Source organism: Odontomachus brunneus, unplaced genomic scaffold, assembly GCF_010583005.1.
Source record: "Odontomachus brunneus isolate Ranch 3 - 2012 unplaced genomic scaffold, Obru_v1 Obru_scaffold_033, whole genome shotgun sequence".
NCBI lineage: Eukaryota > Metazoa > Arthropoda > Insecta > Hymenoptera > Formicidae > Odontomachus > Odontomachus brunneus.
In genome coordinates, this window is record NW_022639483.1 from 755,831 (window position 1) to 775,563 (window position 19,733).

At 44.3% G+C, this 19,733-nt stretch overlaps 1 protein-coding gene across 6 annotated transcripts in view; it reads right to left on the minus strand.

Annotated features, from left to right (window-relative positions):
- LOC116843446 (neuronal acetylcholine receptor subunit alpha-7) overlaps positions 1 to 19,733 on the minus strand; it is a 359,573-nt gene that overhangs the window by 64,781 nt on the left and 275,059 nt on the right. For 2 of the 6 annotated variants that reach the window (XM_032813838.1, XM_032813839.1), the window contains one exon: positions 15,361 to 15,447. The exons of the other annotated variants lie outside the window; for them this stretch is intronic. In XM_032813838.1, coding sequence (XP_032669729.1) covers positions 15,361 to 15,447 — 87 coding nt within the window. The remainder of the gene's footprint in view (positions 1 to 15,360; positions 15,448 to 19,733) is intronic. 6 annotated transcript variants of the gene reach the window in all.

Consider the following 19,733-nt stretch of genomic DNA (forward strand, 5'->3'; position numbering starts at 1 on the left):
ATGAGAGAACATAGTGATCGTACCAGCGCATAGGGTGAACGGAAATAAGCGACTTCGCATTGAACAAAGAAGAATTCTTTTTCCGGAAAATAATTATTCATATCACAAACAGATTTCGGGACTGTAATGTAATCTGCAAGCATGGATATGTACGCAATGCACAATTGATGCAAGATTCACGCATTTTCTCGACGAACTTGTTTTCCTTTTGATAAAATACGAAAATCAACGATGTCTTGTTCCTTAGACTGAAAAAGTCAGTTGCTTATCGTTTTACTTGTAGTGATCACGACTGGATTCATGATCATGATTTAATCACTGATTACAAACTGATTACAAAAAAAAATACTACTATAAACATATATTTTTTAGGTGAAATATTAATATTTCACTAGAAAAAATATAATCGTAACTTCAGCAGAATTCCTCTCATATATGGCCTCAAGGGAATTGTTCTAAAATTAAAAAGGAAATACAATAGTCCTAACGTTAGAGAAATTTCGTCTTTCATCTATAATACAAGTCTCATTCTGTGAATAGAAATTTCTTGTAGTAAAGGATATTCTATTTCAAGAAAGTATATGACTTTTGATTTAAAAGAAGAAAAGTCAGAGTATTATCCAGTAAATTTTCGGTTAATTTCGCTTCATTAGAAGAAGAATACTTTTTGGGTAAGAATTTCCGCTTAGAATTTAGGATTACAGGAAATCGCATTTTGGAACTAGAATTCTTTATCTGGGTAATTTTTCTTTTAACTTTAGAAGAATCCTCTTGATACGTAAGAGAATTTCCGCTAAGAATAAGATTAAATTTTTCGCATATAGAGAATTGAGTGAATTGAAGGTGGGACTTTACGCAACACAAAATCCAGACTCGCGGCTTTGGAGACCGAGCAAAAGGCAAAAGAATGAGCGAAACTTTGCAAAAATTTCGATGTCGCCAATAACGAATAGGCGAGCCAATTGTCGTTCTTCAGACGTCGGCAACTAAAAAATGTCACTCATGGACGCCACTAGACGAGGTATCGCCACGTCATCGTGCGTACGCACAGCCGCCATAGGCATCCAACCCCCCTCCCCCCATTGTTCACATGGCGAATAATGAGGGCGCTTTTTAACTCGATGCTGCCGAGGCGGTGATGTACAACCGTCGCGTTTCCAGGAGCGCGCCTCGTTTACACGACAATGACGCATTACGGCTGGAGCGGTGGGATCGGCCGTGAAATAACGCCCGCGTCCCTTCGCAACATTTGTAAAATGTTGCTTTTGCGGATGCAAAAATGCTAAGTGCGTTTGCTACGTCTCCCTTTGTCACCGAACACCGTCGCGTTAGATCGCACGCCGCCGGCGGGGTTCGCAACTTCGCGGAGGGGAAGTTTCGTCGTCCCATGACCGAAGGAAAAAAAGAAAAAAAAAGAAGGAAACGTCACCCAGACGCGAAATGAAAATTCCTCCGCCCGCAGAATACTCGCGCGTAAATCGCGCCGCCCGGGTGTCGCAAATATCCGCGGTAACGTGTGCAATCTGGCGCGTCTCTCGCGTCGCGCGAAGAAAGATCGATGGGGCGTCGCACCCTGCGATTCTTCCGCGATCGAAGTCTCGATGGGAGCGTTAATTGTGACGAATTGGCCGCGGCGGCGAATCGCACGGATTCATTTGTTCCGCCCGCTCGACGGACGAACAGTAGTCGAGACGTTCAGCTCGTCGACGGGCATACACGATGCGTGCGTGCGTGTACGTGGTGTATGGATAGATTCCTGTCGTCGGCATTGTGCTGCTTCACATGTATAAATACATAGGTTATGAAGCGAAAGAAAGAACCGGCGGGAGGGAAAGAACAGCGTAACATATGTGAGAGTAATATAATGTGTAGAAAAGAGAGACAGAACGTGTGTATATATATATATATATATATATATATATATATATATATATATATATATATATATGGTACATATGCAGGGTGTCTCCAACAACTGATGGCCCGCCCGTTGTGCGCGGGTAGAACTCGTGAAACCGAGAACAAAGTTTCTCTACTACTTCGCAAACGACCACGTAAAATTTTCAATTAAATTTCGACTGAATTTGGCGAACGATCACGCGCGACTAGCTGCGATGGCGACGTCTGCCGTCGTGTGCTCGTACATTGGATGGAATGGAAAAGTCCTCTATCATCTTGCAAATAATCATATAGATTTTTATTTATTAAGCGACGAAGATTAGTACATGTTTATGCGCGATAATGCACCAAACTTCTTTGATATAACTAAAAATCCATGTTGTTGTTGTTCGCAAAATGGACTCTTTTCCTCAGTTCGACCTAATGTACAAACACACGACTGCAGACATCTCGCCGCCATCACAGCTCATCCGCCGTGTCGCGCGTAATCATTTACCTTCTCTAACCTTCTCTAACTTAAATAACTCGAAATTTTGCAAAATGGTAGAGGAATTTTGTGTTCAATTTCATGCGCTTTACCTGCGCGCAACGGGTGTCATGAATTGTCAGATACTCCGTATATATAGTATACATATATAGTATATATATGCACAGTTTATATATAAATATGAAGATATATATACGTGTGTGTAAAGGAGAGAGAGAGAGAGATAGAGAGATATATATAGATATATATATATATATATATATATATATATATATGTATAGAGATACGTAATTGGAAAAGATATCAAAAAATAATAGCGAAGCGGCAGCCGTGGAAACGTAGGAAAGGAAACCAAAGACGTTGCGGCAGCAAACAAACGTCGTTCGTCAGGGTTAGTGGCCTGGCTTCGTCCTCGTTCTCCTCGTTCATTATTAGCATCCCGCGCATCGCGTCGAGACAATGAATAAGTATCTCCGCAGGGTTCGATCGATCTCTTTTCTCGTCGCGCTATAATAAGACCCGGGTGTAAGCTCAGAATCCTCATTCGATCCTCCACGCCTTCATTCCGCGTCTTGCAGACGCCACGATCATTTGCCTACGAGATTGAACGACGACGACGGGAAAGCAACGCGAACAATTCGGCGTTTTCGTTTGCACTTAAGTGCCTTGCACATTTATTACGTCACTGAGCGTTATAACGTTGATGATTTATTTCGCCGAAAAAAAGGAACGAACTCCTCGACGCCTCGTCTACTTTGTGGCGGTTGCTTTCGCGGATGTGGCCAAGCAAAATTCTCACTCGTTACGTTCATTTTCCGCGACGTGTACTCCGCCGTTTATCAATCTATTAAACCGAATTCCATGTCAGTCGCAAAACGCGCGCTTCGCGTTCCCCCTCCTCAGCGTGCCGTTTTACGCGCGGCGCATGTGAAACGGTTGCAAATTTGTTCCCTTAATGTCGTGTGATAATTTGTTCACTTTCCGGACGAGGATGTAATACAGAAAGAGAATGAGAGAGGGAGAGAGAATAATAACGGGGGTTAGCCGACGAAAAAAGTCGGCACATCGGCGGTTTTTCACTCTTTTTCTCCTCACCCTTATCGGAAATTATATTGCAACAGTCGCGCGTAACAGATAGAAAATTTGACCTCAAAGCATCGCGGAGCAAGTTCGCATATTATTCACAACGTTCTGTGTTTGTAGCAACTACTTGCAACCACTAAAAGCGAATAAATGGTGTGCTCGAGAGAAAGCGCCGCTGTTTTCTTTTCTCTTCCGTCAGTAATAAACAAACGTATATACCCCATTAATTTCACGGAAAAACCTGGGATCAACTGTGTGATACTCCCGGCCGCGGTATTCACCTACCTCTTTGAACGCAATCGCCGCGTTTTTACGCCAGAGGAACACCGTGCACTCAGAAAAAGATATACACTGTGCGAACCCAAGTGTATTATTTTTAAATGCATTAGCGTGTAATTTGACTGAACTCTTTTCACACATTACTCGCGATTTGAATATTATAATAAAAGTCTTTAATTATAATAAAAGTACAATATAATTATTTTTGACGATAATGATATCTTCTTTCAACATCGTAACCCATCATATTCTCAACCCAATATTTTCCATCCATCAAAATTATCATTGAGTAATAGGAGTATATTTCTCTTTGTTAACTCATGTAAAATGCATTAATGTAAGTAACTTATCTTCGTTTGGCGCTATGGAATCCCATTTTTAAGATTTACATGTTAAAAATAGAGATACTTTCCAAGCAAGAGTGTCCTTTGCTTTCATGCAGCTACCGTGTCTTCTTCTCAGAGTGCAGGTAATTGCGCGTTTCGCACAAAGAATACGAAATATAGTCCGCTCTCGCGGTCATCATCGATGTACATCAGTCGCACGTGATTCGTTCGTTCGCGAGGAGAGCGCTGGAAAATTGTGTCGAAATCGTGGCAGTTGATCCTAGACAGTCTCGTGCGAGAAAAATGCGGCGAAAAGAGACGCGGCAGGCGCGCAGTATTCTTGACTTCGATCGGGGCGGAGCGCCATTTGAACGTGACGAGCGAACTAAAACGCGCTGAGTCGCGGTATAACGGCCACCGAGGCTCTCGGATTCCCCTCGTATGGAGAGAGTATGCGAATTTTCTCGCGTTCTTGCCCGCGTGCCTTCCGAGCGCGTTCGCGGCGTCGCACGTAGACGTAAAACTCTCATGCTAATCGCGGTGTTAGCCTCCTTCGACGGGAACTTTCCTCCCCGGTCTGGCCGGTTCGGAGCCGGGTAACGCCGCGCCCCGATAATTTAACGGGACGCGAAGCTCTCCTCTCTTTCACCGACCTGTAAATCGCCCTTGTCGGGCGACGCGCGGGCCTGGTAATTGGCGGACTTTATATCGAGGTGTATGTATAATGCACAGCGCGGCGTAATGCGCCGTGAAAACTGCGACGTCAGTCGCGACGCGGCAAAGGTGTCTCACCTGGTATCTCGAGAAGAGTATACAGAGTGCTCCGTAAGTGCCTCGCTGAGCTCAAAGCGGTTCCTCCATCTCGGGCGAGGATTTAATTTCACGGCGTGATTACGGATATGACGAGAGAACTTTGACAATTGTGAATGTTCGCTAATTAGCGATCTAACGCATCTTAACGAGATAAATATTTTCTCCGCAACCTTGGGCCCGTGAGCGAAGTCCCAAACGAAAAGAAGAAAAAAGAATTAGGGAAACGAAAAAATGAAATAACGATGAAACGGGACGCGCGACGATAAAACTTAATGACGCGCGTACCGCGAGTTTCAGTTACGCGGGGCGAACTAATTTCGGCAAGTGCAATCCCCGTTGCGTTAAATTTTTCCGCAGCTCGATGAAAATTTTCGCGAGCCCTCGCCGCCCGAATTCGCGTGACTCACTAAAATGTAATAACTTTCGTAACTGCGCGAAACTCGCGCGAGTTGGAACGCGCTCTAATTGAAAATGTGTTTCGGAAGCACCCTGTATGCAAGCAACGTGTGAACGCGTTCGTGGGTGTGCGCGTGCACGTGAGAGTGTGTACACAGATGCACGCGTGTGCCGGGCTCATTGCGAGAGACGCGACTTTCGCAGGTATTCTACTAGGTTTGTCTCCTTGTCGGGCCGCGGCTGTGCGTGGCGTCACGCTGAGGCGCGCGTGCGTTCGCGTGTGTTTGCGTCGTTGTCGTCGGTGGTTTATTGGAAAATCAATTGCACGTAAGGTGAATTATTCGGTTTCGCTCAGGGAGGAAAGGCGAGGGAAACCAGACAAGAGAGCTGTCGCCGAGCCGATATTGAAACCGGGGCGACCTGGTTGCACTCTCCCCCTCGCGAAGATTGACGCGTCGCGGAAAAGTAGCGGCTTGTGTGTACACGAGCCGCGGAAACGCCGCGCGCGCGCGAGCGTTCGTAATGTATCCGAGGTGCGCGATGAAATTTATCTCGCGTCTATCTCGTTTTCCTTCTCACCCGTGGTATCTCGGAACTCGATGTCGCCGAGTTCACCGCCGGCCCCGAATGTTTCGATTCGCGAGAATTTCACCCGAGACAGCTTCCCGTCGCATGTTTCTCCTTCTTCAAAAATGAATTCTTGCTGCATTCGTCCTCGAATGATGATAAGAGCTTACACGGTCCGTCGGCGCGACGAGAAGGGACGCGAGCTAAAAGCACCAATTCCCGGATACGTAATTCCCGGATACCTAATTCTGAGTATTTTTGTTGTTTTGTGGTCCTTAAATACGAACACTCAAACTTTTAACGCAGAATACACGTGTCCAATGCCTGGACACGTACCTAATATTAGATATTCTTATCGTTTTGCTCCTTAAATACGATTATTTAAACTTTCGAGGATATACCTGTATTATGTACACCAATATATTCAATATATGTGTACATATTCTATGCTGAAAGTTCAAATGTTCGTATTTAGAGACCGAAATAATAGGAATGTCCAGAGTTGGGTATGTGTCTAGACATTGGTATTTTTACTTTACATGTTTCAATATATGCGCTTTATGTTGCAAACTTGAATATCTGTATGAAAACTAAGCTTCCCAAAATGTTCTTCTGGAGGAAAATTTTTACTTTTGCTTTCCAAAGTATCCTTCTTGAGGACAATTTTTCTGAGAATTCATAGTATACGTGACGCGCGCGCGTGGAACATAAATTTTCAGTAAAATTCTCCTCAAAAAGGACGTTTTGGAGCTCAAATTGATGTCCAGGAACAGGTACGTGAATATCGGAATTTCTACTGGTAAAAGTACCAATTCTCGTACCTAATCCTGTATATTCTTATCGTTTCAGTCTTCAAATGCAAATATTTAAACTTTCTCAACATAGAACACACATATATACATATTCAATACATGTATAATATACTTTATATTAAAAGTTCAAATTAACGACTACTTAAAAACTAAACCAAGAGGATTCAGAGTTAGATATATGTCTAGGGATTGGTACTTTTATCTCACAGATCGACTCGGCTAATGTTATTAATCGCGAAACTCGAACGCTTCTCGCAGGATTGCGGGGACTTTCAATCAGAAGTCTGATCTTCAAATCTCCTGGTACTCTGCGAAAGAAGTCGTCGGGCGTCGCAATCTTAATTCTCACCGGCGGGCTCGTTCAAAAATATGAAATTACTGGAAGAGATGGTGACAGCGTTCGCTATCGAGCGCTCATTTCATTTCCATCTGCGACTGTACTACGAAGTACTGAAGCAGCGCGCGCGCGCGCTGCACAGGCCAGTGTTTCAGGGATAATCGCGAAACATGTCGAGCGTGCATCCCGACGAAAACAGAGCGCTCCTCGTCTCGTTCCTTCCGAACGAGGCAGGAGAATCGCGGAGGGCGCGCGACACGCGTCTTCCGGCTGCAAACATTCCGCATCGTCGGTTCGTCCGTTGGTGAGGAGGCGCGAGAAAGCCAGGCCAATTGAAGCCGGAGCGTTTCGAACGTGCTCGGCGCCAAGTTCAACGATTCCGCCTGCAATACGGCGGCGGCGAACGGATACTTAGAAAATTCGATTTGAATCCGAGGTATATATCGTGTGTGAGACAACAGACATCCCGTCCGTCTGTTGCATGACGGAGACGGCAGGGAGAGAGCGGATAGGTTGGTTGGACTGGTTGAATCACAAATGTCATAATTGGAAACTCGTTTGTTAGGCTTCACTTCCATCCAAGCTCATTTTTGCTTGCCGGTAAATCTCGCAATCCCCGTATAGATAGACGCCCGGATAGAGGAGGGATTTATTTTGAATCTGAGGTGGATCGCTTAAAATAATAAATCTCCCACCTGTCTATCTGTATGTTACAACGGCGTGTGTGTGGGACTGGAGGGTGAATTGGATTTTAGATTGGACACTCCCGCGCACGTTGATTCACTTCTATTTCGCCTTACTCTATGCGACTCTCTCATGATCGCAGTGAAACGCAGCTTACACTTATCCCAATCACTCTCTGTGCTCGTTCTCTCTCTCTCTCTCTTTCTCTCTCTCTCTCTCTTTTAGACGCAAATCCCGAACTTCTAAGCAGTTTGCCTTTTAATCTTTGCTCTCGCGCTATTCAATTATTTGTGAAAAGCTCCGGCATTTCTGTATCATCCAATGTATTTTCTGGAATCAAGAATATCTAATTTTGATTCGTCGATTTAGCAACATCAATAATAACATTTGAACCACTATACTTTCGAGTGCCATTGTGTCTCGCTAAAAGTGTGGCAAGTGTTGTAAAATCGGGTATTTTCTTAGACTCTTATTCTGAACTTTCTATTATCGCTAAAAATGCTTATAAACCAATCTGAAAACTCACGTTTAGAGGCATTTTTATAGATAAAAGAGAGTTTAGAATAGGCATCTTAGATCTTAATAGTTATCACTTGACACTTGTATCATGTGATATCCAGATTTTTATTCAGGTTAGGTTAGGTTCCAAATTTTTTAGTTGAATTACATGTGCCATTTATATTTTCAGTTGCAATTCAACTGAAAAAAAATCTAAAATTTAACACTAAATTAAAATCTGAATGTCTCGCTTGAGACAAGTTTCAAGCGATTATTAATATAAGCCTAAGACCTGTATTAATAGTCATCACTTGTCTCACGTGAGATTAGAACTTAAATTCAGATCTGAATTGTTCAGTTGAATCACATGGTATTATACTTTTGCGTGTGATTCAACTAAAAAATTCACGTCTGACAAGCACTTCACTTGAGACAAGCTGCAACTAACGACTGTGAATATAGACTCCAGAGTTCTGACAAATATCGCCTGTGGTGTAAGCACACAAATAAATCAAAATAAAAAAAAAATTAATAAACAAATAATAAAAAAGAAGCGAGTGAGAACTTGGTTAAACCTACAATACGATGTCTCCTTGGCGCTTAACACGTTTGAAACTTTCCGGCACGGAGATGAGATCGTCTCGAAGCGGACCCGTGAGGCGGAAGATCGGGAAGAGTTATCCTCGTCGTGGAAAAGGAAGTGGTGACGGTGCTGGTGATAGTGGTGGCGGTCGTGGCAGTGGCAATGGTGGCAATGGTGGCAATAGTGGCGATGGTGCTGGTGGTGGTATGGGCGCGCGTTTTTCCGCTCGGAGAACTCGAAGCGAAGTAAAGAAATCAAGCTATATGCGTTTACGCACACACTCACACACTCCTCATTCGCGCTGTCACCGTTCATACGGGTCTCCGCACATCCTCATTCCGCACATTCGCGAGAGAAGAGTCCGCCGCTCGCGAACTCGGAACGCACGGTGAGCGTCGCGTTATTTCGCACGGGGGCGATTTCAGGGGGTTAGTCCTGTTGCTGCAACGTGCTAACTTCTTTCGCCACTTGCTAACGTACCGGCGGCGGGTATGTATGTGTGTGTGTGTGTGTAAGTGTGTGCAGTGCGTGTCACACATGCGCGCAATACACATACATACACACACACGCGCGCGCGCGCGCGAGAGTCGACCGCCGCCGTCGTTACACGCTGGAAGAGAAAACTCGTGCTGCTTGTTCTATCCGTTTTTACCGCTTTTTTATGCGGCTGTCGCTGCTGATATCGAAACTCGTTAGAAAATATACGAGGACCCTAAGAAAAGGCCACTACACTGTCTCCTATAACACGGATATTAAATATTATCCTTGTCTTGACGGCGTATTGTTTCGTTTTGAAGCAGATCGCACCGGGGAGAAGAGAGAACTAGACAGAATGTTCTCTGCTCAATTTGATTATGTCTCATTAAATTCTACATCCTTTCCGCGTAAACGGCTCATCAGAGCTTTGCTGCTCCTCGGAGTCGTCACCGACGACGCTTCTCGACCGCGTCGAAAGGAAAATCCCTCCGTTCAATATCCTCGCGTTAAGTGACTCTGCTTGCGAAGCAACCGATGCTAAGTCGAAGTTCATGTCTGCGGTGAAGAGTGTGCGTCTGTATGTATGTATGAAGTAATGTGACACCCGAAATGATGGAACGAATGGGGTGAACGTTTTCTCTCTCTCTCTCTTTCTCTCTCTTTCGCTCTCTCCGCGTTTTCGCGGGGCGTTTATAAACGAAGGTACGCGAGATGGGCGAGGTGCACGCCGACGGCATGAGAGATGCCGCGACGCTCCAACCCGGACTGCGTTTCGCGGCGGAAGCGTGAGAAAGACGCGCGGTGGGTGGCGGTGGTGCATCTCACTAGATTAGACATAGTAAAGCGGGCGAGGAGCGATGTCAGAGCGCGTAGCGCGTGCGTGAGTGGGTGGGGAAATGAGAAAATATGAATGCGTCGTGTCGCGCGAGCCGGGGAAAGGCGAGATGAGCACCGTCAGCGTGCTTTCCGGAGCTCCTCCCGCCTCCTTCATCTTTTTTTCTGTCTCCCCTCCTCTCCACTCTGCCGGCCTCCTTTAAAGACCCCTTTGAGAGAAACAAGAGGGAGGAACGTACGCGTTTAATTTGCGAAGTATCTCGAGCACCGCGCTGCTGTCGTTCAGCCGGAAGTACGTTCCGTCGTATGCGCTGTTAATAATTAACGAAAACTCGCCGGACGATGCTCTTCTTCTTTTTACCGACGGAAGACGATTTTCATCGGGAGGAAAGATAGAGACGGATGGAGAGTTGAGGAGTGAGGGCGCGTCTCCAAATTTTTTGGAGTGAAGTTTCGTGAAAAGCCACTCGAATCCGAATGTGATTCCTTACTCGTATGAATTCGATGAATTCTTCATTTAGAACGGCTAAGTGAGTGATTTTCACTCGGGATTTAGGAGGGAATCTTATCTACTCTGTCATCACAGATACATGTTTACTCCAGAGGTCTATCCAGGCAAACTTGCATAATCGCCTAATGCATATGCATAAGAAAATTGACCGTTCATATGTCCGATGTAAAAGGTATCGTTTTTTCCTGCACGGATCATGATTGGTTGATTCCGTTATGCATATGCGATTATGCAAATTTGTCTGAATAGGCTTTCATTCGATTATACGGTGTTAGAGTGTTCGTTTTAAGCTTGAGCAAAACATTCGAATTTGAGCGATTTCTCGCAAATTCTTTACTCTGAATCGTTGAAAAAATATTTTCACTCGAAATTGAAGAGTGAGTCTGATGTACTTCATCGTTACGGAAATAAGTTCTCTCCGACTGAGACAAACATTCGCTCATATAGAGCGAATCCATTTTAAGCTCTTGTGATTACAGTAGTTCCGTTTTACCGCTCTTCGACTGAAAGTACTAAATATAAATATAAATTGGACGTCCCATTTCGTCACATTGCTGTTATTATTCCTTTTCCGACTGCTCGAACGGGATTACGCGCAGAGCGAATGCGTACGAGCCGCGTATGCAGTCCGCGATTGCAGGTATAAGAAATTCTCTCGTCCGGCTGCGCGTATCTCGCGCAAAGAAAAGAGCCAGCACGTGAGGAGAAATTACGGCGAAACGAACGCGAAGGAGTGGGTCGAGTAGCGCGATATTTTGGGCCGTGAGTCGAGCGTGTGTGCCTCATTTCTTCGTTATTTATTTTAATTCTCATCATCGACATCGGGTCTCGCTTTCGTGCGCTCGAATCAACGACGCGTTTGATCACGGCGTTCTCGAAGTAAGTGTAGTAATTGAGTGATCCTGCGTAGCGAAACGATAGCGCGCCATATACGTTTCGAACGTGCTTTGCGTCGAACATTGTTAATTAGCAAGCACTTTGCGAGCGGTAAGAGAACTTGGTCACCGTGTCGGCTGGTACGCGCGCACGCTCACGCTTTAGCTACTCCGTGAAGTATCCTCCTCATTGGAGAGTACACTTTGCCGTATAATGGCAGAGAGAATATCTAAATTTCCGTGAAAAAATGTGTCTCTCGCGGAAAAATGAGCTTCGTACGAGACGCCGTCTCGCGGGGGACGCGAGCTTCTCGACGAGGGAAGAAAGCGCAGCTAATGAAGCGCGGCCATCGTGTGTGTGTGTGTGTGCGCGTGCGTATGCAAAACCGCTTGCGAACTGCGAATTTTCTGCGGCCACGGGATTCAGGCATCGATTTTGTCCGCGGTAAAAATTTATTCCGCCTCCAAGTCCTTTCATTAAAATTATATTAGAGCGAAACTCTGTATCCGGAAATTGAAATGTGGAACGAACTTTGCTTGCCTGTTTACTTCGTTTGAGCGCACCGCCGATATTTCTCTCCTGAGGGGAAGAAGAAGAAGAAGAAGAAACGAGTTGAAATAAAATCCGCAAATGAAAATCGCGGGACTCTTGAGCGCCGCGCGTTTCTCCGACGTGCACGGTAACGAGGAGTTGTCGCCGTCGCCGATGTGACGGGGGAAATTTAGAAAACGGCTCAAGTATCGGGATACACATTGTGCGAGGTGCGTCGAGCGTTGAGCTGCGAACAAAAAAAAACACATACACATACAGAGAGGGAAGAGAAAAAAAAGGGAGATGTCCGAGACAACGCTGTCTCGCGTGTTACACGAGGGCGCATCGGATTTCTTGCTTCGCGACGAGTTCGACATAACGGCGCGGATGCAAAAGCGCGTCACGGAAATCGATGGACGCCAGTCCGAGCGCGTCGTTTTTCTCATGGACGCCGGACAGATATTAATTCCCAGCAGCTGTCACCCCCCGGCAATGCTCCCTCTCCTTCCCAGAATCCGCGCAAAAGAGAGACTTCCCTTTGACTCGTCGTTAATTAATTTTTCAAGTCACCGGACGCGAGGGAGCGGGCTCTCTCCCTCCCGTTCGCCCGCCGGCGCGCGGCGTCGACGTGGCCGAAGGCAACGTGGTCAATTCTTTCGACAGCTTTCGTATTAGCGTGTCGATGGTAAGAGATTGCACTGTCGATTACAAGGTCGCTACCGTTGATAACGAAACCATAATGGTAAAAGGGCGCCTGACGAGTTTTAATTTGCTCGGATCAGCGAGCTGCTCGATAAAGCCGCCGCGGCGGGGCGTCAGCCGCGCCAAATGAATGGCGCGAATAACCCGAAAAAAGAGAGAGGCGGTGAGAGAAACTACGAGAAGCTCGACAGCTGCGATCGGCTCGTTCTCTCGCGGCAGTCTTTGACGACAGCGACGCTATGACATCCCTTATGTTTAGACACACATTCGATCATCTCTTTTCCGGCCGAACGGAAAATAATTACACGGTCGAAAGTGACGGGGAAGAGATGCACGATTCCTGCGCGGCATAAATATTAAAAGCGCGGAAACTCTCAAGAATTCCGAGGCACGGGATTTCGGGCGAGAATTGATTCGCTTAAGCAAAACGACGTAACGGAAACACGGGGCGGGATTACTCGATAAAATATGCCGAATTGCATCGAGCCGCATCTCGGCCGTTGCGATGCAAACTTATTCAATTAAAGCCGATCGAAGTTGGTATGAGGAATCTCTGAGGTTGCGCATCGAGCAGGCAATAACTCTATTTCCATCGCCTTTCTCTCCCGCGCCGTCGGATCGACTTTCGTTTTTGGCAATAACAACCGCGGACCTATACTCGGCTCCCCAACCCGCTTCTTGTCTATTCCCTAACACATTCGCTCGGAGGCGTCTCTGCGGCGGCTGCCGACCGTTCTTTTTATTCCTCGCGAACTTGTGCAGATCGACATCTTTGCGTCTACTGTTACGACGGTACTTTTCCGGGTATGCTGGAATTTTTATGACTTGCAAAAAGCCGCGGCCGTTTTGACGCGCTTGTCATTCGATGTTTGTCGTCTGCCAAAGAAAATCTTTTGTTTGATCGCTGACTCGCTCGTGACACTCACTTTACATTGTCAGAAGTACAATATTGCAAGATAATGCAGAGTGCCTGGATTTAGCTGTCTCAGCACTCGTGTGCAGGCAAAATCCATTAAACTGAATAGAAAAATCATTTGTCCTTTTGTAAATAGACTAAATACAATCCTGCGACGGTGAAATACATCAGAATTATTCCACAGTTTCGAGTGGAAATGCTCATTCGACGATTCAAAGTAAGGAATTAACTCAATCAAAGTGAAATATCATTCGAATTCGAGGGATTCGGTGGTCACTTTACTTTTCAAATAAAACTTCACTCCAAGAAATTTAGGAATTACTCTCTAAATTTCTCGGAATGGAATCTCATTTAGAAAAGTCGCAGTATTTTCATTCGAAGCGACAGAGAAAATACCGCCACTGGAAATCACTCGAGTTTAAAATGGATTGGAGTGAATATATTCCTGTGACGGTGGAGTACATCGGATTCATTCTTCATTTACGAATGAAAATGTTCATTCGACGATTCAGAGTGAAAAATCAACTCTCTGTATGAAATATCACTCGAATTCAAGGGACTCACGCAACTTTTGAAGCGAAATTTCGCTCCAAGGGATTTAGATAATAGGATTATACAACGGAATTTTAATGACAATTTGAAAAAGTTCTCAGTACTTTTTATACTTGAAAAGCTGTGATTGCTAATCGGCGTCGTAAATTTTCAAGAAATTGCGACAGTTGCGATAATTGCCGAACTTTAAAGGAGACTGGGAACACCGGAACGAACAGACGCGCATTACTTCGCCCAACTTCACGAATCTCGGCGATCATCTCCGGCTTCCCCGGGCGACGACGTAAAACGATTGCACCTCGAGATTACGTATCTATTGACGCTCCGAAACCGGAATTCGGCTTTGTACCCACTGATAAGGATCGTATGGGGCCGGTTTGCCGAGGACTATCGAGTTTTCGCCCGGAGAGAGAGCCGCGTTTCCGTTCCTCCTCTCGTCTTTCCTCGCCATCGCGATTTAAGAAACAAACGACCGAGTCGATACTGGGTGTACCTGTACGTGTATGTGTGTTTGTTGTGCGCGTATTTACTGATAACGTTTCTCGATAAAATGATCTTATCGGGTAAATCAACGTGAAACACGACGAGTCTCCTCTTCCACCGACTCAAATATTCCATGATTTTCAATTCTTCTACGTACGCGAGCGAGCGCGTTCCAGCTGCCACGCCTTTCCTGCTTACGTTGCCATCGTATGAGATCTTCGGGGAGATCAAAGTGCTTCTCGTAATATCATAAATAATGCGGGCGCATCTGCTGTAACCGGTAGTCGTCGAACCGTTTACGAAGCTAACAAAATGGAAAATGAAGAGTGGCTTGGTGCTCCAACAACGCTCGTTGCTCTCCAATTTCGCATTTGTCCAACAATTGGACAAAGCGTGTGGTAGCATTTCTTAAATATTTGTTTACAAGTGGAAGAAAAAAATTCTCGATCTTTGCGCACGTTACGTATTCAAGACGGACGATTTTGGAGCACCTGCTTATGCCTCGCTCATTTATGAAGGAATATGAACACGGAAAGAAGCACTGGAATGCACTTTTCTAGCACGATTGCGGCACAGAGTCTCCCCGCGATCTCTAATTAATCGCCACTGGCATTCGCGAACACTCGCTCGTCGACGCGTACGTTGCAGCGGACCGCGCGAAAAGATGCCGGTTTCTCTCTCTGACATTCGCTCTGTGTAAAAACTCAATTGTACCTAACAGGGGTATTGCGTCGGAGACCTGGGGCAGGGTCTCGGCGACGAGGTTCAGGAACACCGTCAGCGATAGCAAGATGGTCACTCCTGAAACAGTCGTAGCCCACCTGTGCTCAATGATCCGTTCTCGTGTGTCGCGAGCGGATCGACAGGATCGCGCGACGTTACCACGTGAGGTGAGCGGCTCGATCGTCGATCGAGCGCCGCTCGCGCCTGCTTCTCTGCCTGTCGATCGCGCCGGCGATCGCGTCGATCGGGGAGAAATCGGGCCGGAGCTGAACCACCTCGTCGAGCCTCCGCCGCTTTTCCACGTCCGATAACGACGAGGATTTATCTCCACGCCGCGAACACGCGCGCGCGCGCGCGCGCGCACGTGAGCGAGCGCAACGAAAAAACGGTGGGAACCGTGCAAACGGGGGAGAGAGAGAGAAAAAAACGAGGGAAAAAAGAATATTTTCGACATCACGCGGCGGTCGATTGTACAAGTTTCGAAGCTCCGCAGCAGGCCCGCCGGAATTGTCGACGGGGATCTCGCGGGAACGGTACCTCCTTGCCGTTTTATCGGCGATGTTTTCTCGATAATCTCGGAACAAACCGACCACTTGGTCCCGCAGGGTTCAGCTCCGCCCGAAATTCGTTCCGCTTCGCTTCGCTTGACCTCGAATCCGGGTCGGGATCGAGCGGCCGAAACGATATCTCGTTAAAGACAAACAATCCGCGCGCGCACGCATACGCGAACTCGCAAGCGAGAAATCGCAAATTGCACCGTTGATGCTTAAACGCTAACCAGAGATGCTTCGAAGCCAGCTCGGGAGCGGAAGCATGCGACGTATTCTCGGAGTTGGTAACGCGCCCTTCTATAAGGCGACTGTAAGGCTGACGACGCGGCCATCTTGGCTTGTGATGTCAGGAAAGTACACGTTAGAAATTCTTGCAAAATACGTACATAGAAGAAAAGAATGTTGTTATTTGGAAAATATCTTTATTGCTGACATTTTACAAATAAGATTAATGTAAAAATGAGATTATATGACGTTAACGAAGATAAATTAGTCTTCAATTAAAATAAATGTAGTTATATAGACTATATAGAAATATAATCAAATCGAATATAATTGAATTAACACAATCATTTTCTCATAGAATATTACAATATTAATATTCTTGGTTATATACTATTAGTTTTCAAACAATACGAATATAATCAAATTAACATAATCACTTTCTCATATATAAGCAAGAATATCAATTGTTAGTTATATATGACAAAATGATTGTGTTAATTTGATTATATTCGTCTTAATTAGAGTCTAATTTATCTTCTTTTAACGTCGTACATAACCTCATTTTAACATTAAGCTTATTTAAAAAATGTCAACAATAAAGATATTCTCCAAATAAGAATATTCTTATTTCTGTGTAGAAATGAAATACGTTCGCAGAATGACACTTGCAGAATGATGGCCGATCAAGCAGCTTCTGCAAAATAGCACTTTCCTTTTGCTCTGACAATCAGTAAACTATTGTGAAGTTAACGTGACAAGATCATAAGAAAAGGTAGATCGTATTAATTTGACGGTTATATATTTATTGATTACTGGAACAGAAGAAAGGTGTTCAAGCCATTTTTACAAATTGCTTGATCGATTGCACGTGTCATTTTGTGGGTACGCCCTTTTATTCCAACGTGTTTTGCAAGAGCTTTTAGCGTGCATTTTCTCGCTTCCGACGTCATCAATCAAGAGTTTCGCGACGAGGAAGCAGAAGCCACAAGCCTCAGGCCGGTGGCTACTCCGTGTGTGTTATAGTTTCCGAAGTAATGTGCGCGCACAGAAAATGTATGTGCGCGCAGAAAATGAATGCTGATCAGCGATTATCGGCGATGACGCGACTTCGTTGGCGGAAGTAAGCGTAATCAAAGGGTTTGCCGAATAAAATGGAAACGCCATTAACGAGGATGGCGCGATTATATTTTCATAAGAGGACTACAAAGCGCATCGGTAATAGATTAATTTTCCAGTTTGCCCGCCGCGTATCGATTCCATTACTGTTGGAAAATTCTGGTCCCTTGATTTCAAAAAGTTTTTATCGGGGGAATAATGAAATGCCTCGGCGCTCGATCAAACATTTTTATTCTCGAACTATTGCGCGCTGCGTTATTTTTCCGCGGGAACAACGCCGCGCGAAAGTCATGCCCTTTCTGCGAGTCGGATCTCATGCTTTCTAAAGTACAATCAGTGTATTAATTACTGAAATGTGCTGTACCTACAACTTTTTCTGGTTCGATCAGAAACATCCCGAGTCGAAATTTTACCTTTATGTTAAACCTTGAATTCTACAATGCAGTAGGAGCTAAATTAACAAAGTAGTTTTAATTCCAAGGTTTGGTCTTTAATACGCCATAAGAATTGGCCAATCATAGCCGATTATCACAAGAATAATAAGTAGAAGGTAGACTTTCATGATTGTCATGATGTACAACAATTGACGGTGGAGATTTTATAATTATTTTAATTATGAAGCAAATATGTTGTATTAGTTAATTATTAAATTTATATTATTCAATAATGTAAACGTTTTGTTGTGTTGATGCAGCAATCAATTTATTAAAAGGTATACTCAGATTTTCATATTACGTTTAATATTGTTTGGGAAATTTTTATCACTTTTACTGATTTGCTTTTAAGAGATTGTTCTTCAGCAGGCTGAATTACGAATTATACACAGAAAGAAGAATATTCTTGTTTGGAGAATATCTTTCTTGTTGACATTTTAAAAATAAGATTAAAATGAGATTGCATGGCGTTGAGCGAAAGTTAGTTTTCAATCAAGGCGAATATAAGTCAAATTAATATAATCCATTTTTCATATATAACTAACAATATTGATATTCTTACTTATGTATGAGAAAATAATTGTATTAATTAGACTATATTCGTTTTGATTTAAAATTAATAATATATAACCAAGAAGATTAATAATATATAACCAAGAATATTAATATTGCAATATTCTATGAAAAGATTAATTTAACTACATTCGTCTTGATTGAAGACTAACTTATCTTTGTTCAGCGTCATGTAATTTTATTTTAATATTAATCTTATTTTGAAAATGTCAACAATAAAGATATTCTCTAAACAAGAATATTCTTTTTCCTGTGTATGAATGAGTCGCGAGATGAGAATGATCGTCAGCAACTTTTATTTATTGATAAAACCGCGCCGAACCAAAACGCCGTGGACACCGCTTCCGCTTCCACAGCGATTCGCGCGTGAGTATGGCCGGTGGGAGGACGGAATTTCGATTTAGCGAACTCCGACACGGTTATATTCACCGGCTCGCGTGCCACGGACGGTTTTGCTATTGACATCGGAGCCTGCACGTTCGCCTCTGGAAAATTGTTCTCCATTGTACGATTTTGCGGTGCCGCGAGAACGAGCATTGCGTCGCGACGATGATGTGGCGGGCGTCGTCGTTGTCGTCGAACGATTCGCGTCGCGACCACTTCCTGGAGTTTCGATCGACTGACTGTCAGTGAAAAATCCGAACTCGGCAGCTCCTAGCGGCTGTTAGATCGCGGCGTTACTTCGGCTGTTGTGCCATTGTTAACCTCGGAGGATGCGTTGAAGGAAAGCGGAAAAATCGGAGCAACGGGGATTAAATGACCTCGCAGGGAAATTTGTCGATGTACTCTCTCTCTCACGAAATTTCTTGAAGTGGAATTTTACTCGAAACTGGCGAAGAGTGACGGTATCTCCGCTCGGAGCGACAGAGAAAATACTGCTACTCGAAATCGTAAGGATGAATGTTTCACTCAAGCTTAGAATAGATTCTGCCTCGGTGTGAGCGAGTTTCAGTCGGTCAGAGTAAAGACGGTGGAGTATATGGGATTCATTCTTCAATATCGACTGAAAATATTTACTTGACGATTTAGAGTGCAGAATTCATTCCGCCTGAGTGAAAGTTCGCTTGAATTCGAGTGGCCCGCTGCACAAAAAGAAAACATTTTCGTTTTGAAAGTATCTTTGTTTTCGGCATGTAAATCTGTAAATGAGATTACATAGTGTTAAATGAAGATGAGTTACTCTCATCAATACATGATGTATGAAACAATGATTGTTAATTTGAACATATTAATTTTAAACAGATACTGATTTCTTTTTCTATGTAGTCGTTCTACTTCTCAAGTGAAATTCCGCTTCAGGAATTTAGCAAGTAATGTAAAAGTACAAAGACTTGAACATGTGTAGATAATCCTGAACATTCTTATTGTCTTTAAATATGAATATTTAAACTTTCAATATGAAAAAATACGTATGTCGAATACATATATATATATATATATATATATATATATATATATATATATA